This window comes from Centruroides vittatus, unplaced genomic scaffold, assembly GCF_030686945.1.
Source record: "Centruroides vittatus isolate TY-2023 unplaced genomic scaffold, ASM3068694v2 contig_371, whole genome shotgun sequence".
NCBI classification, from domain to species: domain Eukaryota; kingdom Metazoa; phylum Arthropoda; class Arachnida; order Scorpiones; family Buthidae; genus Centruroides; species Centruroides vittatus.
In genome coordinates, this window is record NW_027122194.1 from 2,620,980 (window position 1) to 2,643,712 (window position 22,733).

Here is a 22,733-nt window from a genome sequence, read left to right on the forward strand (position 1 = left end):
TTATATACTATTTAAACAGTAACTTTATTTTTTACAATTGATAGGAATTGATAATTAATTTTCTCTTTTCATTTATCTATATTACATGTACTGGATGATCACATAACATGAGGAGTTAGGTATAGAAATACTGAGTCACACTTGATGATACAACAAGCGAGACTATCTCAAAACATTCTCTAGTCTGACCTTCGCTGCCACCAACTCCTTGTGCTACTTGTAAGATTTTTCATTTGATCATCCTGTGTTTTATAATAATGCTACTAATTACTAATCAAATGTCCAGTAATTTAGCCTAGAAGTAGGCATTATTAAATTTATCAAGAGTTATTAATTTAATTGAATTATAATTAGGCACTATTTTAATAATTTAGAAGGTTCTGGAAGAAAAGAATTGGCCCAAAGTGGGACTTGAACCCACAACTCCTAATGGTAAGCAGAAATTGCAGTCCTGCTTAAGGCAGATTCTTTTCTTCCAGAACCTTCTAATTTAATTATAATTATTAAATTTGTCAAGAGACGGCACCTAAAGCTTATCTCTAGACCAAATTACTTGATCTTTAATTAGTAATTAGTAGCATTATTGTAGCTGATGTAATCTGGCAATTGTTTGGCATTAATCTAAAAATCAGGTTAAGGGATGTTTTATAATAATGCTAATTAGAAAATACGGATTTAAAAAATCACATTTGCATTTTGTATAACAGTTTCATTTCTTTGTCTTAAAATTGTTAACCAATATTATGAATGAATTTAAACCAAGCACAAAAGTTATACCATGCACACATACTCTTTTGCAGAAAGTTTTAATTGTTTCTGGACAATTAAAAAAACTTCATCTCTTAAAACTTCATATTTTGTAACAATTTTCTTATGTAAAAATATGAAGATAAATACTTCTGTACATTATTGTAATTTATAAAAGTAGACTAATGAATAGAAGACAACCATCAATAACCTTCCTGAAGTAAAGTTATTGATAACTTCTTATCCGGCCATGAAAATGTCTTTGGCAATACCAGCTGCAAGAAACAAAAACAATCAGTTTAGGATATCTTCAAGAATTCACAGTATTATTTTAATTGTAGAGAGACTTTAAATATATTTAACAAATAGTAATAAGACTGAACTAAAAAAATTAATAAAACTACATAATTAATAAAACTATTTATATAAGAGGGAAAAGTCAAATGGCACAACAATTCTAAAATACAGTAGGTATTTCTGATAAGCCTTTACAAATAAATATCATTTTTATACTACGATACTACAATATTTTTACGATATGTCATACTGATTATATGTGATTAGTACATAGAAAGCAACCGTTTGGTGATCTGAAAGTAATGTTTATATTATAAGGATGTAAAATACATAAATGCCTGTATATAAGTGTGGTTGACATTAACATTGATATTAAATTATATTTTCATTATAGTTTTTCCACTTAAAATAATGGGAAATAGGCTCCTAGTTAATGTTTCCCTAAAGAATGGCTGATTTTTCTCAAACAAATTACAGATATCAAGAAGTAAATGTTGTTATTCAGTTTAATGTTAGCAATTTACTCTTCACAAAATAAGAATATTTAATTTTATTTTTACTGAGTTGCAGTATAAAATATTAATTTTATTGTATTCAAATTACTAAAAAAGCAATGAAAGAATTATCATTCCAATACTTTGATTTCATTGTATTTTTTATTAATTATTAAAACTATATAAAATAATCAACTAAACTTACAGAATCTGGCTGTGATAGTTCTGTTAAATCTTGAAGGATCTGTTCAATTGTATCTTCTGTCAACAAGATCTGAAAAGAATTTTCACAATTTTTAGGAAGATTCTCAAAGTTCAGTAATGACTCTTGTCAATTATTATTACAGATTTAATATATCATTAAAATCTGATATTGGTTATAAAAATCTAAAAAATTTCTAATCATACTGGGTAACTAAATGAAAAGTTTACTTGCAAGGATGATAAAAGCTTGCCATGCCTGTTATTGCCCTGTTACATGATACAAGAAACACTTAGTTTGAAAATTTAATTTACATGCACCTAAAGACAATACAGTCAAACCTCAGGTTTCAAATGCCTCTATTTATGTACAAAATTTTGAATGCCCTATTTGTCCCAGTCGCTGAACAAGCTACTCTGCAAGAGCTGTCCACAGAACAGATGGTCCACTTTCTATCTTTCTATCCTTTCTGTGTTAAAGAATGTTGTGGTGATGGAAATATTTTGCTTTATATATATATATATAAAACAGATATACATATAGATTTTTATAGATATAGATATAGTAGGCATTTTTATGCATGAAATACAGCTAAAAAGGTAAAAAATAATACTTTGTTTTGGGGAAAAACAGATTAATCCATTTTATATTATTTCATATGGGAAAATATGTTTTGATTTTAGAACAAATTGGTTTTCAAACAACTTTTAGGAATGAATTAAGTTTGAAAACTGAGGTTTGACTGTATTTGACTTCTCTTCATTATCACAAAGTCTACATACTCAAAGGAAATTTTTCATTTGTTCATCCTGTATAAACTTCTCAGATAATTTAGCAATACTAATTTAAATTATCATCATCTATCTGTTTAATTTACAAAGTATCTAATCTATAAGAAAATAGATTTCAACTTCTATCAATATAGCTATCAATTTGGCTATTAATGAGGACTTATACAAACAAAAGATAAAGAGGGTCAACAGACCCAAAATTTTGGAGTTAATTAAAAAATACAGTTGTAATCTTTCACTTTTTTGATTGTGGTGGGATAAGTCTTTATTAATAGTCAAATTGATAGTTATATCGATAGAAGGGAAAAACATAATAATCAAAGGACGTGAAGCTTTTTATAAGTAGATTCAAACTGCTTTTTTGAATGCCATCACATGCTTCCCACTTCTTCAAAGCACACATGCAATCTGCAATTCTAAATAAACATTTTTAACTTAACTGTCAGGATCAAATACTTTATCAGAATTAGCATGTTCCAAAACATATAAACTTCACTTATAATTTAGTTGTACTTATTTTTTGATAAACAGGTATTATTTAAGCTCTCCTTTTACATTATCAGCCTCAATATATGGCTGATAACATACAATCATAGTCAGTTTTAACAAGTTCTTTAAATTTTAAACACTGGTTGTTTTAATCATTATTTGCAGTACATTAGTTTAAATTGCTGATATTTCTTTTAATTTGTAATAATGCATTTTAATTTAAATCTTACTTGAAGCCATGGTCCATGAGCAGCATATGGATGTTCTGCATCAACAAAAGCACCAACTACACTTGGAGCCACAAGAGTAATTGCAACATCTCCTTCCACACTTTTAAATGTAAAATGGCGACCATGTTTAAGTCTTCCCCTAAAAGTAAAACTTTTAAATTAATATTTGTTGTTTATTTAATTACAAGTAAGATAAATATTAAATTCACCTTAAGGCTAATGGTAATAATGTTCCAGCTTCTAAATTAAACTGTAAATGCACTGATTCTAATGTCTTCGTTGAAAGAAGTTCATTACTTTCTAGAGCAGCCATTTCACTACATGCATTACTACTAAACGATTCTTTTCTTGAGTTATTTTCATTTCTATAATTTGGAAATATTATTTTAAAAATTTATGTTATTCTTAGAAATACTATAGTTGTAAATGCTTACTGATCAATGACTGATGATACTTCTGAATTCCTATTTGTTGGTTTTATTGGAGGTAAGACACGTTTTGTATTTAATAATCCTTTCCTAAGTGTTGCTTTGATTTGTTCTGATTCTAGAAATATATTTTTAAAATGAAATTTGTAGTTTTTATTTTAATAATAATTTTATATTTAATATAAAAAAAATTCATATTACTAGCAATAAAACAAGAAAACATACTATTATGCTCACATTTTCTATAAAGTAATTAGAAATTTAGAAACATTTTGCTTTTCAAATAGAATGCTATAACCTTAAATTTTAAATTTATAAACTTATTCCTTTGTAAATGTAATAATTAATCTTTTAAGTTAAACTATGATTGTATATAAATAATATCTTGCTCATAAATTTAAACTTTAATATCTAATAGAACAGAAAAATGTTTCAAAATATTTAATACAAGAAGTTAAATTGTATAATCTATTATATCAAACAATTCTAGTTAATAATTTTTTGATTTTTAAGTATTAGTCTTTTTTCTAAAGTTTTTGTTTAAATCAGTTTTTAATAATTATATCAGAAATAATAAATTTGATTTACCTAGTTCTGAAATTTGTGGAATGGAAGGCTCTACATCACTTTCAATATTTCCTTGTCGAATTGAATCTTTAGTTAAGGATCTTTTCTCTGACCATTGACATCGAGCACTTACTCCACTTAAATTTGATCCTTCTGTTTCAATACCTTTATCTACTGTCTCCTAAATAATCCATTCATAATATAAAGCCATTTTAATAAATTTGAAATCATGAATAATTTCCTTATGACTATAGTAAAGGAAATCAAAAATATAATAATAATTAATTAATAATAAATAAAAAATAATAAGTAATACAAACAATAATAATTTAAACAGAATAATATAAAAATAATTATATACAAATTATATATATAATACATATACATATACACAGCCTTCTAAAATGAATACAATAATTTAAAGTTGTATTAATTATGTTATTACTTCAGAAGTATGAAAATTAAGCAATGTACACTAATTGATAAAGTAACTGTTTGAGTTTCATCTCCCATTTGCATTAAAATGTCTTGTTGTCTATTATCTCTAGGAAGTGCAATAAATTAAAATGGTAACTCTGCAACAGAGGTGATCTGTGTTCTGCAGTTCACAAAGTTGAAATTATTAATCATTGTGCAACTTGAGTAATCTGCAGCTGGATTGTGCTGCTGTGAGAGGTATGACAATGGATATAAACTGTAGTGAGTTTAGGAAGAATTTGAGTATCAGTCAAATGTGTACCAAGTTACATAAGTTGCACACACTGAGAAATTGTAATGGGTGAATATGAAACTTGGACAGTTTTCCAATGTTTTAATGTATATTATAACATTCTTAGATAATAATTAACATAATTACAATACTTTAAAATAGCAGAATTCTTTTTGGAAGCACATCAGATTTTTAAAAAAATTGAGAAAAAGAATCAATGAAAAGATTATTAGGCATGGAATTGAAATCTACATTACTAGGCCCAGCAAGCGACGATTGTTGGACTAGGAAAAGTGAACCATGTGCTGTGTTATAAGACATTGAAATCAGTAGTAAGTTTCAAAAGATACCATGTGCATTTAAAAATTAAGTTTACTCCAGATCTAAACATACCATGTGCTTCAACGAATAGCCAAGTTTCTTCAAGACCACAAGGGAGAAAAAATGTTACTTCCACCACAGAAAATGGTAGGAATATTCCTATTCAGAAGTATGAAGGAAGGTAGGGTTTACTGTGAATGGGAAAAACTTGTCACTATCTTGACATATAATGCAATGCTATAGTGGATAAAAAGAGAAGTGTTATTATTAGGAAAGAAAAACATGTTCCCTAACATGATGAAATTGGTCATGGGTATGGCAAAGAGCATCCTGAAAAAAGGAAAGACATTTACATGTTGATTAATTCAACCCAAAGTCATATTGGAGTCCCAGTTCTAGAAGGCAAACTAAATAATGTGAAAAGATTCTTGCAAAAGCATTGCAGGGATCATTGGGAGAAGGATGAGGATCTCACACATTATAAAGATACTACCTATGGCCCAAGCAAGATAACAAGAATCAAAAGACATTATGTGAGCCATATGAGTTTTGTCCTAATTTTCAGCAGGCCTAAGAATGAGAGTAACTTCACCACATTCAATATACAGTATATATATATATATATTATATATATATTATATAGGAAACAAAGTGTTTCACTGTACATAGGCCACAATAATGGTCAATGATGCTAATGGTAACCATGAGAATTATTGATTATTATATGGGTAATCAGATTTTTGTACCTAATAATATCATTAAAGTGGTTGAAAAGACATTATTTCCATGCTTTTGTTACTATCAAATATTAATAGTACCATGTGGAATATTAATTCCAATTATCTTAGAGACTAAGATACAATCTTGACAAATTTGACACATTGATACATGGCTACAAATTCTCTGTAAATCAAGTGTTGTGATTATTCTACTTACATCCAGTTCAAAAAGTTTAGAATAATCTAAGTTAACTCCATGGCAATAACTAAATGAAATAAAAAAATTTTGAAAAATTAAATAAGGAGATATTTAATCTGGTCTTTTAACTATACTTTCATGTAAAAAAATTAATTTCTAAATAGTGTTAAAAAGTCAAAATTTAAGTGAATGATAATCAAAAAATTCAGAATATTTTATTCTAATAGTTAGTTACATCTCCTTTATTATGAATTACAGATTTTATTCTTTTTGGCATACTATCAACAAGTGATTGACATTGTATCAAGACCAATTTGAGATGAAAGTTTGTAGGTTTTTCTTTTAAATCTTGTTTATTGGTTGGGTTAGATTCTTGCAGTTGTTTTGTACAAACTGACAAAATATTTTCAATTGGGGACAAGTCTGGTGAATTTTCAAGCCAATTCAAGAGCTTTATTTTTTTAGATATAAATCATTCTTTGACTTTTTTGCATATACGGTGTTTAGCTTCACCCTATTAAAAGATTACATCATCATCTAGAAAATGATCTTTCATTGTTAGGATGAGGAAATATTCTAAAATATTATAATACACATCATTTACTGTCTCATTAAGAAAACACAATTTTCCAAGTCTATTATAGTCAATTGAACCCCAAATCATAAATCAGTAGGAAATTTAATGACTCGTTGCAAACAATCTGGATTGTTGGTTTCACATTTCAAATGTCAAACTTGCCCTCCATTATTTAAATCAGCACAAAAAATACTTTTGTCACTAAAGATGACTTTTTGCCATTGGTTCATGTGTAAAACACATTTTTTGGCCCAGGTCAATCATTTTTTCTTTTGAACTTTTGTCAGACAAGGATTCTTTTTTAGTTTGGCCATTTTTATAACAACCCATCTTCTTCAAATAATTGTAAACTGTTGTTTTTGAAACTGGTTTTTCAATTACAGACTTCAATTCTTGTGACATCTATTGCAAGCTTGCATGTCTATTTTGTTTTACAATTTTTCTAAGTGCTGATTTCTGTTCTTTTTGAAATAATATTTGAACTACCAGAGCATTTTTTCAGCATTTAAACTTCCATTTTCATCAAATTTTTAAATTATTTTTGGTTAATGTTACCCTAGGATCCAAAATGGCGGCGGGAGAAATTTTTCCCTACGTTGGAGACTGCGACGGGGAAAAAAATTTTCCCTCGATTCAAGATGGCTGCGTTTCCGGCCGCCATCTTGAATTTCTCTGCACACTCCGCGGATATTAACCGAAATAAACAATAAAAAAAAGAATTTTTTTACTCACTTTTCGATGGTGGTTGCCTGCTTCTTCCTATCTTTTTTTCCTTTCCGAACGTATTTTTAAATATACGCCCTTTCTCGTACTTTCTTTTACATATTACGGTCTCGTCGATTTCCACCGTTTTATTCGGCACTCCTTTTTTAAACGATGTCAAATTACTCAAAGCTATAAGCAATACCAACCGTATGTGATTGGACCAATCGACTCCCGTTTTTCTGGATTTGCCCGCCGCAATCGCCGAGGTCGTTGCCGTACATTCCAGACATAGTTAGTGCCATATAAACGACAGAATGCAACTCCAAGAAATGTGGCCAAATTTACTTTTAAATGTTCCATCAAAGGCAGAGGTCTTCGTTCCACACTTACTACATCGCAAGAAACAGCTTTCTCTATTACTCCGATAGTATAATTTGCATAAAGAATCGCAATGAATGCGAACGGACTCGGTCGGCTGTATGCCTAATTTTACAGCAAATTTCAATGCGTTATCGATACTGGGAGGCAAACCTGGTTCCAAAAAGTCGTCTTCAATTAACATGGAGAAATCACGGGTGGTGCATTTCGACCAAAATTCGTCGTTGCAACTCAAATCTGCAAAACTACTCATTATCGAACAATTGCAAATAAACTATACGTTTACCGATAATAAATTGTGCGAGAATGAAATATCGTAACGAAATAAAACAGCAATTATTCCAATACGCAATTCGTCGCAACACTACAGCAAACGATTCCAACTGGAAACTAGTCGATTTGCATAAAATTGCCCTGAAAGGAACAGAATCACGTCGTAGATCATGCATTTGCATATTCGTTCGTAACACCCCTACGTATTTCCCGCCGATTTTACTCTCGCACGACGCTACGAAAAAGCTCCCTCTACCGTCGCAAATACACACTACCGTCCGTTTCGAGGTTACAGGAAACTCGGCCACGTCGAACGCAGGGTCGAAACCGAACGGGGAAAAATTCTCAACGGCGTCGACGTCACGACTCTAGGGAAAATTTTTTTCCCCGTAGTAGTCTCCGAAGTAGGGAAAAAATCTCACCGCCGCCATTTTGGATCCTAAGGTAACATTAACCTTATTTTTTGCACTGTAAACTGCAGTTTACTTTCCTTGCTATTTATTGTTGCTTGGTATTTTCTTCATAATAATTTTGGCTCTTTGATCCAAGTATATTGTGATTTCTCGCCAATGATGTTTATTCTGCTTTTGTGACAATTGCACGAGTGTAATTTATACAATATTATATGCAAATTATATTGTGATAAAATTTACATAATTGGAGTAAGTTACAATCACTATTACCTATAATTGGAAAATATTTATTAATTTATTTCATATTACTCTAAATTTTTTGATGATCATTCACTTAAGTAAAAATTTATGAGTTTTTAACATGTTATTTAGAAATTACTTTTTTTTAGATGAAAATATACTAAAAGATCAAGCTAAATATCCCCTTATTTAATTTTTTTATTTTTTATTTCACCTATGGTATTTTACAAACTATAAGACGCTACGGACTATAAGACGCACCTTAATTTTTAAGCAATTTTTTAAAAAAATACCTATAAGACGCTATGGACTATAAGACGCACCTGAATTTTGGAGGCAATTTTTCGAAGAAAAAAGTGCGTCTTATAGTCTGTAAAATATGGTATTTATTGTCATTCAAGGGTTGGAACTCTGTGATAGAGTTAAATTATTCTTAACTTTTTGAAGTGGCTGTACATTGCAACATAAAATACGGGTTTTTTTGGTTCTCCCTTTTCTGGAAGCTAGAATGAATGCAGAGGATACAGTATGATACTGGCCCCCTCTTTTATATATATATATATATAAATGAGACAAATTTTTTCTAATTGGAAGAAAATAAATAATAAATTTTATATATTAATAATACAAAATTGAGCACACCATCAAATCTAAATTCCATCCAGTAACAAAATTTAATACAACTAAAAACATTTTGTTCTTCAGAGCAAGTCTCAGAAGATCAACATTTTGTTACTGGTGAAAAATTTAGGTTTGATGGTGTGTTCGGTGATATGATATATAATGCAGCCAGTTAGTGGAGGATAGAATTAAATTTTATATAAATTTTAGTTTTACAACTAAATCATTGTTATTAATAAATATATTAAATTTCTATGCTATAATTTTACAAAAAATTATTATTACTTTTTATTTTTCTTTTGGAAAATATCTTTAAAAATCAAACTATTAACCATTAACACAAGCTATACATAAATTAATGAATTTTCATTAAACAACAGATCAATAAATTTCTGGCATAACTGTAAAATATTTCTGCTTATTAACTTTTGCACAAATTATATATGTACAGGTAATCCTTATTTAATGCAATAAATATATTTCATGAACTACACATTACTATTTGTGTTCTATATAAAAAGTTTGATTAACCTTATTTAGAATCACATTACTCTGAAAAATAGCAATGTAATATGGAAATTGTCCACATTAATGGACTATATTAGAACAAAAACGTCTGGACCAAGGACTATTTATACATTATTTCAGAATTATACAATAAAATTATTTTATTAAATTTTCTTTAGTAGCTGTATTTTATGTGTAAAGGTTTGGAATATTTTTAAAGGAGGCCAGTAAGTATGTATTGTTTAAAACTTTGTACATAAAAATATATTGAATTGTTAATTAGATGCAAAACTTGGTAATTACTTGTAGTATTACTGTGGTACACTGGTGCAAGGGAAAATACCCATATTTTTTAAATTTTTTTTAAAAATGGCAATGTAAACAGAACTCGAGAGTGCTGTATGGGTGTTAGAGAGTATGTGAAGAACTTAAAGGTATTGGAAAGGGGTTTTTTAAGTGTTTTATTGTTTCCTACTCGCGTTAGTTTTGTTAATATAAAACCTTTGTTTTTATAGCACTGAAGAGGAATCAGAAATGATAACACTGATCCGAAATGCATATGTAAAAAGGCAATAAAGGAGTTTTGAACCTGTTTAGCTGTGAGACAGTCTACCGTAAATTTTTCGGATTAAAGAGACTACCACTAGATCAAAATTATTTTACTTTACTTACTTTTTAACATTTATTCATTTATTTATTTTATTACCTGTACATTTGGATCTAATTCAAAAATATTTTCACCCCTTCTCATGTCTGTAATTAACCATGGCCCACCAGCTCCAGGCACACTTTTCATTACTTCAATAATTCCAGGCCCATTCCATCCTTGAGCTGCTTGAAGTTCTTCTGAACAAACACCAACAATCTGCAGATAACATTAATTAATTAACTCTGAAGAGCAATCATATTTAAGAATATGTTAATTATTTTATATTTCAAAATAGCAACCTGCACAAATGTAACAAGTCCAAATGGCGTCATTACTGTTCCTAGTTGAGGATCTTCAGTCATTAACATATGTTGAATTCGAGATTCACTATTGTCTAACGAACAATGCCAGGAAACATGATCACCAGCACATAGTGTATTTTCTATTTTGAAGACAGATTAAAATAACTAATTGAAATATGACAGTTTACTCTAAAATTAATTATTATATAAAAATTTTAATATAAAACAAAAGTTTCTAAACATGCTTTATGAGCAAAAAGCATTTTAAATTTAATAATCTGAAAATATACCTGACTGAAAAACATATTTTGCCAATGCTTGCATAATAGCCGCAGGCCATGTAGGTGGAGCAGTTTCTTTTGGCTCGCGTTGTAAGCGAAAAGTTAATTCAAATCCAAATCCACTTGGTGTATCAGCTCCAGAAACACTAAATTTTCAAATTCGTAAAATTAACTTTACATTTCTTTTCTATAGAAAAAAAAGCATAACAACTGAAAAAACCAAAATTTAACATTTTTTCACTTCATTATAATTTTAACAAAAAAACCAATCTTTTCAATAATGAATACAATAAAACAAAATGTAAACTTTGCAATTATTAATAGATAAAAATATTTAACTAAGAAATAAATACATATTGAGTTTAACTTTAAATATTTTCTGAAGCATCAGACTTGATTTTAAAAACAATCTAAATTATATATTTAGATTGTTTTTGTCTAAAAATTCTGTAATATTGAAGTTTGAAAGTTCGGAAAATTTATGTCCTTTCATTTTTATTATAAACCATGCATTCTGTGTTATATGTTCTAAATACGATGATTTATTATTTTTGAGAGTGCATGAAGATTATTTAAAATATCCAAACACATTAATATATGCTATTAAAAGAGAATTTTTGTTGCTGAAAAATCAAGGTATTACTATCTTTTAAAACAGAATCCAGTTTGTCACTCAGTCATTTTTAATATGCAAAATATTCTCATATGTCACATTTGTTTATCTTAAATTTATTGGTTAATAAAAATAATTAAAATTGTGAAAAATTTTCATATTATTTTAAATTATAATCACTTATTAAAATTTAGAAAGAATATTTTTCAAGTTAATCAAGGAAATAATTTTAATTCTTTAAGTTTTATGGAAATAAAGTAAGAACAATAATTTATTTTAAGCTACATAAAATGTAAAGAACTATATTGGAGAGTTTAATGTTAGTAATAAAAAAAACCAGCAAAACAATGTCCTGAGTAAAAACAAAATTATATTTCTTGAGACTATACACACAGGATGAGTCAATTTCTTTTGGTCCATTCACACACTGTTGAGGTAATAACAATTCCATGATGGAGTCAATCTTTTATTGTAGGCTACTTATAGAGGACTATTTTAACTTTTTTGCATTGTATGGCGGATGAGTAGCCTACAATAAAAGGTCAAGTCTGCCATGGAATTGTTATTACCTCAACAGCATGTGAAGGGACTGAAAGAAATTGACTCATCCTGTATAGTTTCAAGAAATATAATTTTTTGTTAAATTCGTCCTGGCAAATTTTTAAAAATATCCTGAGTACTTTCAAGACTTTTGGTTCAAGTATTTGGAACACTGTTTTCTCCAAATTCTATAGTTTAAACATTAAACTTTTTCAAATTTAATCATATTTTTAGTGTTTATTTATACATATATATCTTCAACTTGAACACAAACTATATGGTGTATTTTCTCGGACACATGGCAAATTTCATCACTAAGTTTTCCTCAGTTGAACTGAGGAAAACTTAGTGATGAAATTTGCCATGTGTCCGAGAAAATACACCATATAGTTTGTGTTCAAGTTGCAGAATAAGCACCGGCACGGTTTCATAAACACTACATATATATCTCTGAAGATGAACCAAGGAACTTGGAAGTGCTGGCTTTTTATTAAGCTTTGCCAATAAATAATAATATAGCCAAGTTTCAAAAGATTGGGTATTAGTCTTAGTAATAGCTTATAATTTATATTAAATAATTTTTGGAATAAATTAAAATTTTACAAACTCATGAACTCGTCCATCTCCATAAAGATCAGACAACCCAAAACTAATATAATGCCAATGTGGTTTTATTCCTTTGTCTGGAATCCCTGGGTTTGCATACATACTAATGTAATCTAAAGGATCAGGTCCACCCAACCTGAAATAATTTGAAATATAATTAAATAAATAATCAAAATACAAAATAATTTATATAAAGCAAATAAAATTAATAATTTTAAAGTATTTTTAAAAAATATTACATAAATGATTGAAGTTTTATAAAGAAGAAAAATAATTTTATATCTTACAAATAAAAGCATTTTACACAATAACACTTGAAATATATTAATAAAGTTATTCAATTCAAAGAAATGCTCAATATGAACAGAGTATAAAAGTGTGAGAACTCAGACTTCATGAACAAAAGTTTAATCAACGAAAAGGGAAAAGTTAGTCAATACAATATTGTCAGCAGCAATAATTATAAACTTTTCTACCTAAGAGCATCTCATCTTATGTGTTCTCATCACTGACAGACGTTTTCCTGCGACCTTCTGCCCTCCTGGCCATATTTTATCATTTTAATATGATGAATAGCAGCCAGTTCAGGCAGTTGTCGCTGGTTCCTCAATAGTTAAAGTCACTGCCTGCTCCTCCAATGAGATAGTCCAATCATCACCTCTTCCAATAGAGGAATATCACCCATCTCTTCTGAAAAAGGAATCTCCGATAAAGGAATATCATTGACTCCAGGACAAGAAATTTCAACGTTCTTCAAACTGTCCCAATAGTGCTGAATCTTGATTGTCAACCTTTCTGCCAACAGAATGATCATCCCATCCACAAAGTTCTTCTATCTCCAGGTATATATAACATGTGATTTCATGTAAACTCTCTCTTTCGTGAAAGTTTCAATGTCACTCTAGTATCTGATATCTATTTGTTTGCTACTGTTAGCATGTAGATCATATAACAAAAAATAAATGGGTATTTGTTTTGTTAACCTAGTATCTAAGTGTCTTGCTTCCAACACGCTGTCTCACACTCCTCCATCCTGAATCCAACCACCTATACATGCAACTACTCATGTAACGAATTCGAATGAAATTAAACAGCCATTGCGACTTCTGTGTCTGGCTGATGGGACATAGTAGAGACATGACATCAAAGAGTCACTGACCCTCTGGTCACAAAAGATTTAAGTTAAAATAACAAATCTGTTAGTTGAAATTATTTTATCTAATGTAATATAAGTTTAAAATTATCAAGATAAATTCATAAAACATCACAAAAGACTTTTGCATACAACATTCTCTAATCTGTACATGTCATTAATAACATTAATCATAGATTTTATCAATAATTTTATTTCTTAAATTTTCCTCTCATTTTTAAACTATATTATAGAGCAGGGGTGGCCAACTTTTGTGCACATAAGATCTACTTTTTATTGTAAAAATGTGTCGTGATCGACTTGTTGTCATAGGCATAGTCTAAGTGGAGAGGGGGAAGTGTGAAATACATACTATGTTTATACACTGTTTCAGTACGAAGTGCACTCACTGCTTATGAGTCGAGTCATAACTGCATGCACACAATTGCGTTCGGTTACAAATATAATACATTAAGTCAAGACATCACTAGCGATTGACCAAAATTGGCTTGCAATCGACTGTCGATCGCAATCGAGTTGTTGGCCACCCCTGTTATAGAGTAAAAACTCTTCTTTTTTCATATTAATATTCAACTATTTTTATACAGTACTTCTGGTAACACATTTAAGTAAATATATTCAATATATTATTGAATAATAAAAATAAGAATTTACGACTTTGTAAAAAGTTACAAATAACATTATCTCATTCCAGAGAAAAATTCTGCAAACTAACTTTTTTTCTTAACTATGTATCTATATTTAGTAATTTTGTGTGTTTGGTACTCTACTCCAGATGCTTACATTCTAGAAGTTGCACCTATGTACAGAGTATCAAGAATTTTAAGACAAACTGTACAATAGAAATACATAGTGTCTTAGAAACATCAAGAATTTATATAAGTCTTTGTTTAAACTGGTCAAAACTGTAAAGAAAGATAGATGTAACAACAAATTTACAATCAATTTTCTTCTCTATATTCAAAATTCAAAATTTTCTCTATATTCAAAATTTTTAAAAAGAATGAGTTTAAAAATAATTAACTACTTGGAAAGAATTTTTCCTACCAGACTCAAGTTGCAAGTTTACTTTTAAAATGACTTTAGTAATATACTGTATATAAAAAAAAAATTAAAAGTAGAAAGTATCTCACTTTCGTCATAGCGTGTTTAATAAAATTAAGTTGATAAACAATATTCTTTTCCAAATTTGATTAATATAACTGTTTCCAATAAAGAAGAGAATATCTGAATTTTTATAAATACCAATAAGTATTCTTTCAGTAATCCCTATTTCTTCAAACTTTTGCTTACTTCTATGTTAACAATAGGAATTCTGTAGATCCCTGCTTTTTCTCACAATATTCTCACTTTCCTTATCAATCTAAAAGTTAATTAGCAAACTTCATTTACATATGATATTATTAGTGTTTCTTGCACTTTAACTAAGGTGACCAACCGTCCTCCTTTTGTAAGTTCTGTCCTCCCTCGAAAAGTGTCCTCCTAAATGTCCTCCTTTTCGATATTTGAAGATTAATCTGTAAATCTCCATATTTGATTGATGCCGAGCCGATCCATTGCATGTAATGTGATGTGATGTGTTTGTATTTGACATGACAGTTCATCAAGGCTCAGTACAGTGCAGCAAAATGCAATTACTTTTTACCAAAACACAACACGGCACATACGCATGCACAGAGGCGTACCGAGGAGGGCGTTGTGGGCGGTCCGCCCCGGGTGTCACCCGACTGTGAAAAAATAAGTTGCGAAATAAACCTTGACAACGCGCTTTAACATTAAGTCATGGAAAGTTCGACCGACCCAACAACCCATGACTAAAAAAAGAGGTCAACAGATTCACGCTAGTCAATATAAACCTATGTGATGATATTGCTTATTCGATATAGCATTCAAGTTTGCTCGAGTGCGAGCATATTACAATTCAATAATCTGATACTGTTTTATAAAACAGTTAAGAAGGGTGACACCACGATATCCGCCCCGGGTGTCACCCATGCTAGCTACGCCACTGCGCATGCAGTAGAGATTATTATAGTGTATTATTATTGCAATGAATAAAATGTTTCTTTTATTTACAATATTTTTTCCTTCAATTTATGTGTCCTCCTTTTCATTATAAAAAAGTTGGTCACCTTACTTTAACTAAATAATATTACAATATTTGTGCTATCACACAATATTGAAAAAATAATAAAATATTAAACATCAAACTGTTAACTTTTCTTTTAGCATCTGAACCCATATACTTTATTTATCTACTAAGTATTAGAAAGGAGAAGACATTTAGGCAATATGAACCGTCTCAAGCAAACAACAAACTGTCCCAAAATAAAAACAATAACAACATTAATAATGAATTCTAATACATATTGTACTTTTCTACAGTATTGTTTAAATTTACCAAAGTCTAGATATAATAGGTCATTCTTATAAAATTCCTTTTAACTCTATCAGTGTTTTTGATAGGGTTAATGAATTTGTAAAAAAAAAAATGATTTTTAGGATATTAAATCTGAAAAATGGAGGATAAAAACACAAAAAATGAGTTATTAGGATGTGTACATTAAAATAAAAAGGGGAAATGACACCATTAAAAAATTTGTAAGTGAGGATTCTATCAAAGTATACAACTTGATCTTCTAAATACAGGAAGCCTAGACATGAAAAAACAATGTCAGGACAGTCTATACATGGTAAATTTGGTAATTTGTTTAGAAGCAGATGTTTTAGAAATTTCTTGGGTATTAGAAATTGAATATTAGATTGGAAGGCAATAATCAATTAATGTATATATAATACATTAAACAAAGTCTGGGTGGCGCAATTGGTTGCACACCACACAGCAAGGGGAGGCTGTGGATTCAAGCCCCACCACAGGTCAGTTATTTTCTTCCAGAAAGTTCTAAATTATTTATTAAATTATTAAAAATTATAACTATTAATTTAGTTAAGAGATGGCACCTAACACTTACCTCGGTACCAAATTTATTTGTATTAATTATTTGATTATAGCCATATTCTAGCCCGAATATTTAGGCAATCATTGGTTTAATCAATTAATGATTGGAAGTTACTAAAGGAGACTGTGCATAAGACTGTTGTAGAGAAAATGTATTGGCAATCATGCTATGGCCAAACCTTTAACAAAGATGTCAATGTGATGTTTGAAGGTTAATTTAATAGAAGTGAATACCAAAGTCTTTGATACTGTTGACAAGAATGAGGTCATGATGGTAAATTTTAAAGGTAAAGTTGGGTTGGATCCTGATTGGGACAAAAATCAATAATAATTTTACAGAAGTTGATTAAGAGATTTAGATGTAGTAGTTTAAAATACAGAATATTCAGGTTGTTTTATACAATGTTTGAGTCACTGTTAATAGCTTTAATGTCTTCCACACATTATTATAAGAACTGATCAAAAATTTTATTTATGTAGGATATAAAGTACAGGTATACCTCGAGTTACATCGCTCTCGAGTTATGTCGTTCCCGATTATACGTCGTTTGTCAAGAAAGTATATGGAAAAATAAAAATCAAGTTTAAATCAGTTAATTCGTCTTTGAATCCATCCGCCACAAATATTGAAGTCGTAATATCACTAGAAAAGCATTAAAAGCACATAAAATCATATTAAAATATGTACATTTATAGTAAATGTTAGTATAATCATCATAAATCTTAGAGAACAAAACGTGAAAACATCTGTGTTTATGTGTTGTCGTCTTATTTAGCGGTCTTTAAGTGCTCATTATTGGCGTTTAGTTACGACGTAAGTCAAAACTACAACTTACGTCATAACTACACAAGTAAGTTCGACTTACGTCGCCTCTCTTGGAACCAATTACCGACGTAAGACGAGGTATACCTGTACAAGTTATTGAGGATAAATTCGTGTTGTATTACTATATGGGGAGAAAAGTTATTGAAGTATAGGTCTATCATTTATTTGTGTTTTTGTAGGTATTCAAAAGGTAAATTATTTAACCAAGCTATTATAGTTGGGTTTACAACAAATTCATTATGTAAGGTTTTTTGCAATTCATTTGGTATAACTGAATCAAAAGTTTGGGAAATGTCTAAGTATACTATATAGATTGGAAATTTTTTCCAAGATTGGTTATTATTCATAAAGTTTATAAAATAAACATTTTATAATGCAATTTAAATGAACAATATTCAGTGGTTGGACTGCATAGTGCCAAAATCGTCACTTGGCGATATTTTTATTAAAGTGATGATAAAAACTGTAGTCTGCTTATTTCAACATTCAACATGAAATTGTATCACAAAGCACACTTCAGGAAAAACAGCCGAATGCTGAGCTCCTGAGTGATGAGAGTCCCATGCACCACACATCTAGTGATGTCACAATGTCACACAGCAAGTTCGGACAGGAAAGCCAGAAGTGACAATGAGAACCAAAGGCAGTTTTCATGCAATACCACCCAGCATTTCAGATTGGGAACTTTTTCATTTTGATATTTTTTTCAGTAGTCTAAAATATACAAATTTTGACATGACAGAACCTGTAAAGCATTGTGATCAAATGTTATTCAGAATTATTCAATAATTCTGAATTTTTAAGTGACAGCTTAACATGTTACTTTTGCTTTCTAGACTTCAAACTGATAAGGCTATCAGCACCTGTATTAATTAATTAGTAAACTGGTGGCAATAAATAATTTGGAGTGGCAAAAGAATTTAAAACTGGCAAAATGGTTGGCAATTTTTTAAAATTTTTCAGAGTGACCCAAATACTAAAATAACATCATATTTTAACATATTCATAATAAATAAGTAATAAAATTTAATTTAAAATGCTTAATGATAATTAAATTACTTTTTGATCTATCCAGTTATTATTTGAAATTCATTTGACTTCATTTTATAAACAGAATACTAATTTTATTTATCAAATCTGTTATGAATCAAATACTCTAAGAAATAATTTTTATTATACAGGTACTGTATTTAAATAGAAAATACATTTAAAAACATCAAAAAAGATCTTGTCAATCTTCAGGTATACGATTACTTGTTACTTCAGCAAAAGAATAAACTTTCATTCTATTATTATTATTATTAATATTACCAATAATTTGGTGATAAAATTATTTGAAATAAAATTGTTTTTTATTTAAAAGTAATGATTCTAATTCTACTTAAGCTTACATATGTTTGTCACTATCTATGTTAATTTATTAATAACAGCATTTATATTAAAGTTTGTTATAAATTAATACAATCTAAACATTCTGTAAAATACTTTAAAGTTAAAGAAAGAAAAATTTTTTAGTTTGAAAGCAAAAAAAAAAAAAAATGTTCCAGTACAACTGAATGACACTTTAAATAGAAATCAGAACAGACTAACTTCTAGACACTAAAAAAATTTGTTAAATAAATACTTCATTTTAAATAATAATCATATTTAGTATGTTTTAGAAGATTAAATGTATTGTATAAAATTCAAGAGCAAATATCTTAGACTAATCTAACATGCAACCCAAAATACATATTTTACTATAGTTAATCTACTTTAAAATATATTAATTACAAAGCATTCAGACTTATTAAAGAATTAAAATGTATTTTTTATTGAAATTCAAAACATTTTTAAATTTCAATATATTATCAATACTTTTCTTTTTGTTAAAAATATTTTAATGCATTGAAATGATAAAATCAGTGTTTTTATTTTTTAACAAAATTATATATAATTATTATTGTTCTTATTCTCTATAATAGAGAAACTGACAATTTCTCTATAATATTCTATTTAAATTCATTGTTTTTCATAATCCTTTGAAATATGATAATAAAAATTAAAAAAATAGAAAGCTATTGGTGGATTGGTAATGATATATGTTTAAAATTTTTTCCAAACTTAGAATAATTAAAGAACTCTTTGATTAGAAGAAGCTTGATACTGTTCAAGAGTCTAAACTGTAATATATGCATTAAAAATCATATTATTTTTAAATGAAAGATTCTGATTAATATAATTCTGATATTACTTTTAAATGAAGAAAAATTGAATAATTTCTCCTTTTTTTTATTTTAAAATATTTATCCCAAGTCAAAAAGTACACCAATTTTACTTTTCTCAACCTTCTGAAATTGTATTCAAAATTCAAAACCACAAAAGAATGTGGAATCTGCATGCTTGTATATATTGACTCAGCTCATAGAAAATGCACATCTAGAAAAACAGATATTTGTGGAGAGACTTTAAATACAAAAATATCTATTTTATTAGTACATAACTCTACATTTTCACACATTTAATCATTAAGAAACTTATTGAAGTATTAATTTACTTGCCATATAAATCAAAGCAGAAATTAGTCCAAATTGTAACTTAGGTATAGAATTCAGCCAGATTATGGCTAGATAAGGATTTTTTGTAGCAAAGTAATTGGAAATAAGATGTTTCAAACTATTCTAGGTGATAAAACAATGTGCTAGGACTAAATCCTTTTTTCATGCCATTTTATATGACTACTCTTCAAATATAACATTTGAAGAGTAGTCATATAAAATGGCATGAAAAAAGGATTTATGAACATTTAAGGGAAAGATAATACGTAAAATATTGAAAATAAAATAAAATAAAACCCAAAAGAATGGATATAGCATACACAGCTATGAATCTCATGCAAAGTCTTTCTGGATCAGCAATGGTCTATAAACATTCATTTTGAACAACACTGAATTAAAAAATAATATTAGGAAACAATTCTCTTTCATGACTTTAATTTTTGTAATGTTAACTTTTCCTTAAATAAATACTTTTAAACATATTCTTGAAAATGTGATTTTTATCAAATATGTGACTTTTTACTTTGATTCTTAATGTCCCCAAAGATGATTTTACATACTAGGAAAGCTCTAAGATATTAAAATGTGAACTTCAGTGTTTTGAGTAAATACTTTTTACTTTGACTTCTATGTAATCTTTTCAATAGTTACATAAACAGAATTGAATATTTTAATTGTATGACAAAAATGTTCAAATGTTCTGACAATTCTATTTTTGATTTCTTATAGCCAAAATTGGTAAAAATTATGAAGTCTAAGTGTAGCCTATTTTTTGTTATTTTTAATAATATAAACCAAACATAAGATTATCATCTTGTTTCATATTATTAAATCTGATTTAATAAATATAAATTTATATAAAACATTTTCAGTATACAGTTTTGATAAAGTTAATCTTAAGCCATTTATTTACTTAATGAAGAATCTTTAATGGCATCTTTTGTATAGAATGCTAAAAATTCATTAAGTTTATTCAGATATAAAATAAAAATATTAGGATTTTATAGTAATCCTTTAATCTATAAGCAATGTTATACAGCAAGTGACAAATCATGTCAAACAAAAAAAATTAAAATAAAAACTACAGATAAAACACTCAGAAAATTACTTTAAAATGTTCATTCCAATAATTGACCACCATAGCCAAAAAATTGTGTTAGTGCATGCTTCTATCAAGATATTGATGCTGACATTACATTACAAACATTTTATATTTGATATGAAAGTTCAATACATAAAGGCTTTTTATATTTGTATACTAAGTTCAAAAACTTATTAAAATGATCATTTACTCAGTAAAAATACATTATGCAATCACAGCAAAAATAGTTGTCAGCAGAACATTTAACTATTTTTTCAAATGTCAGATATTTTTATTCATAATAACTATCTTTTACATCTGCATATTTTAGTTTATAATCAAAATGATATCTACTTAAAGACAAAAGATTTGTTTAAAGAAATTTATAAATGAATGAAATAAAACTCTCACTTTAAAATTTATTACTGGAACATATTTTAAGGTGTAAATTTTATTTCTGGCATCCCTACAGTTTCTAGACTAATTACATTGCAAGAAATTTATATTTTAATTATAGTCTCACAAATCAGTTAAAATATATAAATAAATCAAATAATAAATTTACTTATAAGGAATATATTTGGCAACTCCATTAACTATGTCCTGCTGTACATCTTGAAAAATACTCAAATTTTAAACATTTATTTACTACACATTCAAAAAATAACATTTGAAACTATAAATAAATAAATCAGTGATGTATGACAAGTTGGTAAGCTGTCACCAACCCCAACATCACTAAAGAGGTCTTCAGAAATGCTTACCACTCGGGTAGTTGGTAGTAGTAAACGACGTCATCGGTATTAGGTTGGTCACTCTCTAAACCACCCTTGAAATTCAGAGAGTCTGGTAGCAACCGATAAATCATCATAAATTTTATAGGTTATCTTTTTGAATGACACCCAGTCTAAAGAGTGTAACTAGTAAGCATTTTTGAGTATACCTTAAGTATAGTCCTCACAAGTAAACTTTTCATTTGTTCACCCTATACAATTGTGTTTATAGAAAATTAACATGATAAATTGGTTAATGTTACCAATGGTAGCGAACATAGCAGTGCTTCGGTTAGGTTAGATTCATTTCCGTTAGATTAACTATATTTTTAGTAGACGTTTCCTTTTTTTTCTTTTTTTAGTTTGTTCAAGAACTACCGTGAATCAATAACTAGTAATGTTAAATGCACAGCAGCCTGCCGGCGGCTCCCGTCTGGGAGGAGTCCGTCAGAAGCACAATCAGACGGAAGGGCCACCATGTTCACTACCATAGGTAATATTAACCG

At 28.6% G+C, this 22,733-nt stretch overlaps 1 protein-coding gene across 2 annotated transcripts in view; it reads right to left on the minus strand.

Annotated features, from left to right (window-relative positions):
* The window catches only part of Su(fu) (suppressor of fused), a 24,211-nt gene continuing 1,478 nt past the window's right edge, over positions 1 to 22,733 (minus strand). For both annotated transcript variants that reach the window (XM_067270481.1, XM_067270482.1), the window contains 10 exons: positions 12,900 to 13,034; positions 11,149 to 11,285; positions 10,856 to 10,998; positions 10,614 to 10,772; positions 4,267 to 4,426; positions 3,685 to 3,796; positions 3,460 to 3,615; positions 3,251 to 3,389; positions 1,744 to 1,812; positions 1 to 1,022 (listed from right to left, as the gene is read on the minus strand). In XM_067270481.1, the coding sequence (XP_067126582.1) occupies positions 951 to 1,022; positions 1,744 to 1,812; positions 3,251 to 3,389; positions 3,460 to 3,615; positions 3,685 to 3,796; positions 4,267 to 4,426; positions 10,614 to 10,772; positions 10,856 to 10,998; positions 11,149 to 11,285; positions 12,900 to 13,034 (1,282 nt within the window). In that variant the 3' untranslated portion in view covers positions 1 to 950. The remainder of the gene's footprint in view (positions 1,023 to 1,743; positions 1,813 to 3,250; positions 3,390 to 3,459; positions 3,616 to 3,684; positions 3,797 to 4,266; positions 4,427 to 10,613; positions 10,773 to 10,855; positions 10,999 to 11,148; positions 11,286 to 12,899; positions 13,035 to 22,733) is intronic.